Source organism: Electrophorus electricus, chromosome 7, assembly GCF_013358815.1.
Source record: "Electrophorus electricus isolate fEleEle1 chromosome 7, fEleEle1.pri, whole genome shotgun sequence".
In the NCBI taxonomy this organism is placed as follows: domain Eukaryota; kingdom Metazoa; phylum Chordata; class Actinopteri; order Gymnotiformes; family Gymnotidae; genus Electrophorus; species Electrophorus electricus.
The window spans coordinates 252,326-262,500 of record NC_049541.1 but is presented as its reverse complement, the minus strand read 5'-3'; the positions used below and the strand labels follow the sequence as shown (position 1 = coordinate 262,500).

Below are 10,175 nucleotides of genomic sequence, written 5' to 3'. Positions count from 1 at the left end.
CATTTGGAGAGGAGTCAACAAGGCCTATGATGAAAAGTTCACCCTCCCTACTGTAAATCACGGAGGTGGATCGCTGATGTTTTGGGGATGTGTGAGCTACACAGGCACAGGAAACTTGCAGCATTTTAGCAGAAAATACTTGAGAAATTTGCACTCATCAGCCCGGAAGCTGTGCATGGGACGCACTTGGATGTTCCAACATGACAATAATCTAAAACACAAGGCCAAGTTGACCTGTCAATGGCTACAGCAGAAAAAAAAGTGAAGGTTCTGGAGTGGCCATCTCAGTCTCCTGACCTCAATATCATTGAGCCACTTTGGGGAGATCTCAGATGTGCAGTTCATGCAAGACAGCACAAGAATTTACAGGCACTGGAGGCACTTTGCCAAGAAGAATGAGCAGCTTCACCATCTGGGAAAATAAAGTGCCTCATCCACAGCTACCACAGAAGCCTTCAAGCTGTCATTGATGTTAAAGGAGGCAATACACGGTATTAAGGACCAGGGTATGTAAACTTTTTATCAGGGTCATTTGGGTAGTTTCTGTTGTCATTATGATTTTTAAAAGGGAAAAAACAATTATTTGATAATAAATGGCTTGGCCCAAACACTAAACATGAGTAAAAGTTGTATTATCATTATTATTCTCTCAAAAAAAAATTTTTTTTAATCATAAATTCTGCCAGGGTATGTAAACGTATGAGCATAACTGTATATGGGTGGATATGTGTGGTTGTATGTGTGTAAGTGTGTTTGGGGTTTGGTCTCCCTCTGTGCAGGTGAAGGTTATTGCATGAGAACCTGCTCTTGTTTGTGTGTTCTGTGGTCTCCATGACTACCAAGAGCTCATTTAAAATCATCCAATCAGAAGCACAGGTCAGCATGCTGAAACCCTCTGACTGCCCTCACAGTGGACCAGACACGTCAGATTGATAATCAGACAGCCACAGAATCTCATGGTTTGGCATCTTCACCTGATTCGACTCGACTAACTTATTACCAGTGTTAAAACAATGAAAGTCCAGAACTCATTCACAGCAGTGGAGCTAAACTACATCACAGTTACGCGATCATAACACAGTTAAGTCATTTTAACACGGTTATGTGATCTCACAGTTAAGTGATTAACACAGTTACTTGATTTTCCTGCTTCAGCAGTTCCTTGCCAAGTCAGTTGTATCACAACCTGGAAAACCCAACAATTCTCATGCACTGAGGGGTGTGTCAAAGCTGTCAGTCATGACTGCATGTGCACATGCGTGCGCATGCGCGCACACACACACACACACACACACACAGCCGATGACAGGTGATGCCTTTCAAGGTGAAATGGACTTTTAATAATGTTCCTTCTTGAACCCTGGGCTGTGGAGTCGTGTGGAGTCAGTTTATGAGGCCATTAAGTGTGAGCCAGGTCACAGAGCTGCACCTACACACACACACACACACACACATCACTAGACGCATGGCACCTGGCCTGGCAATACACTAGAGAGGAGGAAGTAATAACTGGTGTTGCCCCTGACCCAGTGACTCAATTACGTGTGGTAATCTAGTAATTGAATGATCCTACAGGAAATTGTTCTTTCCCCTCCCACTCGTCCCCGCCCACTCAACAAACAGGATAAACAACCCACTTATAATCACAACGCTGCCATGCTCATCAGGGAGTTTAGATATTTGGACTTTAGTTGAATCACTGATCAGAAACATTCTATGTATTATAGGAAGGGGAGAGAGAAACTACTGAATTGAATACCAGATTTAAAGCTCTTCACAGTCTGTGAGAAACCTGAATAATAACTCATTAAAGGTTATTAAAAACACTCCAGCTGGAGGTGAGGGGAAAAACCACTGAGGAACAAACAAACATTAACTTTAAGCTTTAAGGCAGCTGATGGTTCTGTTTGGGAAAGCTGTACTACAGCTAATTGTCTTCTCTGCATTTCAACAAAGAAGGTGGGACGTCATCAACCCATGAATGCTGTCCCTTAGGGGAGATATTTCACGGTCCACTCAGGGCATGTTTAAAATTCTACTGCTTCAAAACCTGCTCTAACAAAAACCAACATGTCTGTCCAACATGTGAAGGCTTGAGGGAGAATTCTACTGCCCTCACACACACACACACACTCACACACTATACACTCACACTCTCACACTATACACACACACACACACACACACACACACACACATTATACACTTTCACACTCATATTTCTGACAGCAACATCAGGAAATAGCAGATAACAGGACGAGGAGCTTCAGCTCGGCTGCAGGGCTTCATTCAATAACGCCTGTAACCCTGACAACACCGTGGAGCTTCAGTAACACCTGTAACCCTGACGACACCGTGAATATCAGTTTTGTCAAAGGTTTGAAATGCCAGATATGTCCATAAACGTCTGTACGTGTCAGTACAAGGGTTCAGTTTTATTGTTGCTCGCGGGTTGCAGGTTTAGTGGATGTCCAACACACACAAGTCAGAAGAATGTCTGACTCACTAACCTTCACTGGTACTGTGTGTGCGCGCGCATGCTTGTGTGGGCGTGCACGTGTGTGTGTACATGCATGCATGTCAGTATTTGAATATCATTCAGTACACTGTGAGGGGGTGTGTTATCACATGTGCACACCTGAATAGATGTGTAAACACAGTGCTCATGCACAGGATAGAGTGAGTGTGTGTGTGTTACCAGTAGCTCTGGGTACATACTGGTTCTTCAGTGTTGACTGGTGTAGTACATACATACTTCACCAGATAATGAATACAAATCACTGCACACAGTCAGACCTCTCACTCTCTCTCACTCACACTCTCTCTCTCTCTCACTCACACTCTCTCTCTCTCACTCACTCACTCACACTCCCTCACTCACACTCTCTCTCTCTCACTCACACTCTCTCTCTCACTCTCTCTCTCGCTCTCTCTCACTCACACTCTCGCTCTCTCTCTCACTCACACTCTCTCTCACTCACTCACTCTTCTCTCACTCAATCACGCTTTCGCTCTCTCTCTCACGCTCTCTCTCACACTCTCGCTCTCTCTCACTCACACTCTCTCACTCACACTTTCACTCTCACTCACTCTCTCTCTCCCTCTCACTCTCTCTCACTCACTCACACTCTCTCTCACTCACTCACACTCTCTCTCACACTCACACACTCTCTCTCACACTCACACACTCACTCACATTCTCTCACTCACTCACTCTCTCTCTCTCTCTCTAGAGAATAAGAGACAGGTTGAAGGGTTTGCATGGGAGAAGTGTGTGGGAAGACAGTGGGATGTAAGAATGAAAAAGGGAAAAGAACAGAAATAAAGGAGAGAGAGACAATAAGTTAGAAAAGAGTAAGAGAGGAAGGAAGACAAAGAGCGAGAGAGAGAAACTCCTGAACTGAATAGCAGGTTTAAAGCTCTTTACTGTAGTTCAGATTCCAGCCGCTCCTCTGTGACTGAACTTTGGTCATGCAGACACACCTCATTACCTCCTGGCATGTGTGCAGAGAGAGGAAGTTCAGGGAGTCATCCCCGTTCAGGGAGGAGTCCTCCCTGAACTATTAGAAAGTTTTCCAGTATTCAGCAAACACAGTGAGGCATGCTCATTCATCCTTTTCCAAAGATTAACACAAATAATTTCAGCAAACCTCTTTCTCCTTGTGGGCCCATGTATGGTGGCCTGCTGATGTGTGTGTGTGTGTGTGTGTGTGTGTATGACCTATTTGTATGCAGCACTACCTGCAACTGCTTCCTACAGGAAAAGCATCAATGGTGAATATGGACCTAACCTCCTTCACACACAGTTACAGATCTAAAGTTCTTCATGCACGGTCATGGGTCTAACCGCCTTGTGGCCTGGTCACTGATCAGGTTCCTTGGTCTCCAGCCCTGTGGACATAATTTCCCAAAAAGGATTCTCCTTTGGTCCATCAGGACTAAATAAATAATGAAATAATTTAGGCTAGTTCTCCAGACTCAGATTAAGCCCAAGTCTAGACTAAGAGCAATTACCAGTGGTGATTCACCATTATCGACACAGTTTAGTTGAAGACCAAGATTTTTCCACGTGCAGATACACATACTAACGTACAGTCAACATGGTCAGACCTCTTTCATTAGAGTTGATTTTAAAATGCCTTCTGTGCACCTGGAAAACACCTTGAACTTTTTAAAGAGGAGATGTGCACATGAAACCTTTGATGCTCAGTCATGAATCTTCTGTATTAGTTGTGAGTTAGTAAGAGCGCCCCCTACCTGTAGCTGCTCAGTAGAACTGCTGCTGAGTTCTTCCCCAGATTCTGAATCCTCTCTGGGTGCTGTGCTTTTATCTTGCACTTCTTCCTCCTTTGTCTCTCCATTTCCCACTCTCTCTCCTTCCCTGTTGCATTCCTCATCCAAGTCTAGGAGTACTCTTATGCCCAGTGGAGACTCTGCCCGATTCCGAGGCAGCGAGCCGTGCATCGTCGGTCTCCTAGGGCTTTTTGGACTGCCTCTATCATCTCTGGGTGGCTGTAGTGCCACCTGCTGTCCACCAGAAGACGAGGGGGCAGGTGTTCGTTTGTTCAAACTCTCGTCAGACTGTTTGAGGTCTAGGACCGTCGGGTGGTTCTTCTTGGATCCTCCTCTTGTGCCCACAGCCCCGCTGGCGTGCAGGAGGGGCTTAGGAGGCGGCATGAGTGCCCGCCGCACCTCCCGCACGTACTGGGCGGGGACGTAGAAGGCCTTGCTGCCTTCGTCCCTGCGCACCTGCCACCAGTCCGTGTTAGTCTTCTTCACCAGCAGGTAACATTCCCCTTGTTTGATGCTGATCATACGGTCTTTGAACTTGTAGTCGTAGTCGTAGTCCACCTCGATGTACCGCTGACCTGGGGCAAGGTCACAGCGGTCTGCCATCACTGCCTTAGAGGTCAGAGGTCAGGATCAGCAGCAAAAAATCAAGGAGGAGGACACAAGCTTTGGAAGCATTCTGATGACCAGTACAAACACTGAAGAGAAAAGAGAGAAACACTTCAGGTCAGGATCATAAGTAGACATTGTGTATGACAAAGGTGCCATCAACCAAACCAAAAAACTAAATGACTACAATAATACAATAAAAATGATTTCAGCTGATTCTCTTGAATGCTCACTGATTGGAAGTAATGTTAGTATTATACTGCTAATACTAATATTTAATAGTACTGGGGGACAAAACTCTTAGGTTACAGTTTGCAGACTTGCCCATCTGATGCAGTTTCCCAGACACCATTGTGTCAGGCAGCTAAGAGGTTTTCAGTCTTGTGGGGCATCTAGTCTGTGCTTGCATCAGATCATCAACTGACAAAGCAAAATGGGAGTGTGTGAAAGTGCAAATCCAGACCCTACCGGGGCCGTCTCATCATGTGCAGCAACAGGCCAGAAGTGTGGCAGGGCAGTGCTGATAATGCTGTGTGTAGTAGAGCTCAGGAAAATATTGCTATTGACATGCACCAACACTTAGATAAACTTTACATTTTGAATAAACATAATTCTCCATGTGAGTGGACATAGGCCAGTACCTGTCAAAAACCCCACATACAAATGTGTGTGTATCTACAATTTTTCACCGCTCTGAACAAAAACAATACTAAGCGTTTAATAGTTTTAGGTAGTTTAATACTAATCTAAAACATTTTAGTACTGTTAGCAAAATCATAGCTGATCTGTTCATTACCTAATACTTCAAGTCATATGACACTACCAAGTTTAGCGGTGAAGCTAACATGGCTAACAAGCATCCAGTAATCATAACACTAACCCTTACTTTAAGACATGTTTGCTTTGCAGCTTTTTTTTTACAAATACAAAAAATACAATAATAAAAATCAATTAAAAATAAGGAAATATTTGCCACCAAAACAGCTGAATTCATAAAACTAACTCAGTCATTTGTACCTAGTTAGTGACACCAGCACTAACTTATTAGAGTTTATGACACTGCTGTTTTCATATATGACCAAAATCCTATTTAACAGAAATGAATGAGAACAAGAAAGTGAATTAATTGGAGTGAGTACACTCTGATTTTTTAGTAACAGACCCCAATTAGAGTCCAGTCATAATAACAGTTTTAGAATTGTATCACATGTAGAGACCATATTTAAATGAGACTTTAAGTGTAAACAAAATGTTCTCAATAACCTTGGTAAGTTTAAGATGAACCAAAAATGTAAACTAAAACTGAAATGAAATTTGAAAGCAGAATTAGTGTTGATTGAACTGTCAAATAAGTTTATTTAAGAACTTTGGGTCTGAGTAAAATGAAAGAACAACTGAGGAAGAGAAGATGGTATAGACAAGAAGATAAAAGAACAAACATTTAATAAAACTGCCATGGCACTGGTATGAGCCCAGGGCATCCTCGTTATTCTAACGTGCTTTACAGTAACCTGCCCTCCATGTTTACATATTCGTCTTTGTCATAGTTTCTTTCTCATAACAATGATGGCAGGCGTGAAATGGGCAGAAACTCAAATTATTCAATTTTATTTCAACCTCCATTTTTAGGGCTGGTCAATCACACTGCCAGTGCTGAAGTTGTCAGTTTGCACTGAAACCACAATGTATTTCACACTTTTAGGTGAAAACCCCCAAACTGCATATTTGTTAAGGCAAAACCACAAAACCTTTAATAAACAATAAACTAGGATTTCAATTTGTACTGTTCAGTAGTCTTAGAAGTAGGTGCCAAACTTAAATTCATATTTAGAGTAGCTGTAAGTAATATTAATTCATATGTAGGCAATTCATTAATCAACAGTTTATACATTTAATTTAAAGATGATTGACAGATCACTAAATTCAAATTCCTTTAACTGCAGACCTGACACTCTACCAACCAACAAGGTCATCCATGATCTGAAATAGTCATCAAATTTATTTTAGATTCCACTTTGGTACTTCAGGAGTCAAAGATTTTCCCCCTGAATAATTCTTCCAATAAGCAATATATAACAATGTTATAACCGTGAATAATATTAAACAACAATATATAACTAACATTTTTGCAAATCCACGGTCGTGTTGCATGTCTGTGCAAATGACAAAGATACACAGCACTCTCACAAACTGTCCCAGAAGAGTCGGGGCACAGCCGATCAACCGAACCCGTTTCAGGTCAGGGATTTTTTAACCTTAGTGAGAGAGCTGAAGCACACACACATACACGAAGAAAATCCACTTAATCCTAAAGCGTGTTGTATTTAGACTTTTGTGTTTCTCTCTCATACGCGAGATCAAAATCTGACCCAGGTGAACTTTACACAGAACGTTAAAGATAGGCCCGTAAAATGGGAAATCACGACATTTCTGAAATGGATAAACGTAGGTAATCTAACTTTCAACTAGTTCTGTTTAGCTCTGCAAAATTATGATTTGCTTAGTCAGTAAACTTTAAGTTGCCTCCGTCGTACTCTGGGTTTCAGCCCAACCTGCGTGACCGGCCCAGCTGCGCTAACTGGACGTAATGGCCCTAATGGCCAAGGTAAGATACAATAACGCTAATTATCCAAACTCTCGCCACATTTGTCTTTCACTGGGAAACTCTACCGCGCACCTTCATTGATTATTAAACATGTTAAAGCAGCCAAGAAACGTAGAGGAATTACAGATTACACAAGAGAAATTATATAAAACTACCGACAGCCAGGTAACCCAGGTGAGCTAACCCCAGGTGAGCTGCACTACATCCTGGTCTCGGACATGATGGAACAGGTTCCGTCTCATTCCCCCGCGAGGGAACTGCGCTACCGTTCAGCTCCAAGCCTCACCTGTGCGCGCGCAGCTCGCTAGCCTACCTGCTAACCTGCTTAGTCAGCGAGAACCGCCACTAATCACCTCCTACGTGATAATGGGCCACTTCTCCAGGCGCGAACCAACTTTCAGGGACACATACCTGAGCTTTGTAAGCGGTGCTCCTCCAGCCCTGCCGTCATGTGAGGATATCCAGCCAAATATTCGTTCTTTCGTCCTCTTCACAGGTTACTACAGGAGTGTTCGGCCTACAAATGAGCCTATTTATGCAGTTCCTAGTTCCAATGTAGCAACAAAACTCCGAGGTACAACATTCCTCCGGTCCACCCAAGCCTTGCTACTCATTTCTCAAGCGCGGTCCCGCTGGTGCGCGGTCCCGCTGGTGCGCGGTCCCGCTGGTGCGCGGTCCCGCTGGTGCGCGGTCCCGCTGGTGCGCGGTCCCGCTGGTGCGCGGTCCCGCTTGGCCGCTCTGGGATGCGCATGTGGGATGTGTACGCCACCGTGTGATGATTTGGGGAGAGACATGCGCGCTCGAACACACCCAGGAATGCTATGCGAAAAAAAAAAATTTTATATATATATATATATATATATATATATATATATATATATATATATATATATATATATATATATATATTTTTCTTTTTTCGGTACTTTCACGCATATCTGAATTACTCCTGAAATACGTCTTCGATCGGCTGTGCTGTATATCTACTATCAGAGTGTAGGTGTGTGGAAATAAAACGTGGATGTCTGTACAATATTTCTTGTGGGTCTACTTGTATTGCTGTATTTGCGAGGGCCTTCTTTCAAGTGTAGACATATGAAAAAACACTGACTTGTGAGGCCTTTTTTGTCGTTCAAGGTTATTTTATAATGGTGTTATTTTATAATGTCAACATAAGAGAAAACCTTTCAAATAGTCTATAGTAATATGTACTGTGTGCATGAGAGTAGGGAAAACGGGATATACTTCACTAATTTTCATAACCTAAAAGAACACATTTTCTCACATTTCACAGGGTTAATACAGATACCCTCTCACAGGACAGCTTCTGAATGAGTGGTAAAATAGTTCAGACCTCTGCTGTAAAACTCAAATTACCTTTTTTCATCCAATGATTCCCAGCAGGAAGGCGAATAAAAGAGACTCAGGTTTCAGAAATGCTGTGTGTTTTAATGGAGATTGTGAGATAAGAGAGAAATCTGAAAGTGCATGTTTGGTGATTGTGGGAAGAGTTTCACATTTATGGTGGCATGTCAGAGCAAAATGAAGAGAACTGAAGAAAAATAAATGCTCAAAGAATTTGTGATTTAAAGTTTATTAACAGTAATGTAAATCTGGAATTTAAGGGGATGACAAAAAACATGCAGTTCTGTTGACTGAAAATAACACGTGAGTGAGACAGAAACAAAGATGTATGTGAGGAATTCTCTCATAAAACACATTTTAAATGTAAACAAGACTCAGACATTAAACCTGTCAATTGCTGTGGATTTTTGTGGTCTCACATATGTTAAAAGACTTAACTTGAACAGAGAACATTAAGACAGTTCTGAAGAAAGCAAGCTTGCCTGTGCTTGTGACCGCGAGCTTTTCTGTCACATTATGGGAGTGTCTGAATGTGCAGGAGACTCTGAATAAAGGAGGACGAGTTACTGAGGATCTTCAGAGCAAGATGAGCGGAGTGAATGAATCACTCCACAATACCGTCTTCTCTGTTCCAGCATGTCTGGTGCAGGTCACAGTAGGCTCTGTTTAGCCGATGAGCTGAATTAAGAGTAAGCAATAGACTGAAGGCAATAGACTGACTGTCTCTCTGTCTGTCTGTCTCTCTCTCTCTCTCTCTCTCTCTCTCTCTCTCTCTCGCTCTCTGTGTGTGTGTGTGTGTGTGTGTGTGTGTGCGTGTGTGCGTGCGTAATTGCACAGAGGAGCGTTCTGCAATAAATCATATCAGCTGATACCAATCGCAATGTCTACTTATGATCCTAACCTGAAAACTGAGTCTTTAGTAATAAACTAGAACATGGATGTCTTCTCCTCTGCTGTTTGTAGCATTTCACTGAAAGTGATTTTTAGGAAAGTTCCCTGTTTTAAGTATGTGTATTTTGTATCCCTGTCATTTGTATATGATCTTAATAATGAAATCTACCGAAAAGAAAAAAAATTACTTTTAAAAAGCTAATGAGATCAGCAGGGAAAACAGTACAGTAAAATCTACATCAATACAGTAGCAAAAACATCACAGTACCAGCGTATATTAGACTTACCACCGACTGCAGCTAAACAGAAGCCTGTAGACTATACTATCGCTTCTGTAAACTATAATCTACACTTAAACGAAATTACAAATATGGCGAACTCCCACCGTAAAGTCCGCAATAGCCTATATAGCTCC

At 42.4% G+C, this 10,175-nt stretch overlaps 1 protein-coding gene across 4 annotated transcripts in view; it reads right to left on the bottom strand.

Moving 5' to 3' along the window:
• Positions 1–8,075, bottom strand: part of arhgap12a (Rho GTPase activating protein 12a) — a 24,032-nt gene extending 15,957 nt beyond the window's left edge. For all 4 annotated transcript variants that reach the window (XM_035528021.1, XM_035528023.1, XM_035528022.1 and 1 more), the window contains exons 1-2: positions 7,916–8,075; positions 4,258–4,988 (exon numbers count right to left, since the gene is read on the bottom strand). In XM_035528021.1, coding sequence (XP_035383914.1) covers positions 4,258–4,896 — 639 coding nt within the window. In that variant the 5' untranslated portion in view covers positions 4,897–4,988; positions 7,916–8,075. The remainder of the gene's footprint in view (positions 1–4,257; positions 4,989–7,915) is intronic.
• Positions 8,076–10,175: the final 2,100 nt, after the last annotated feature.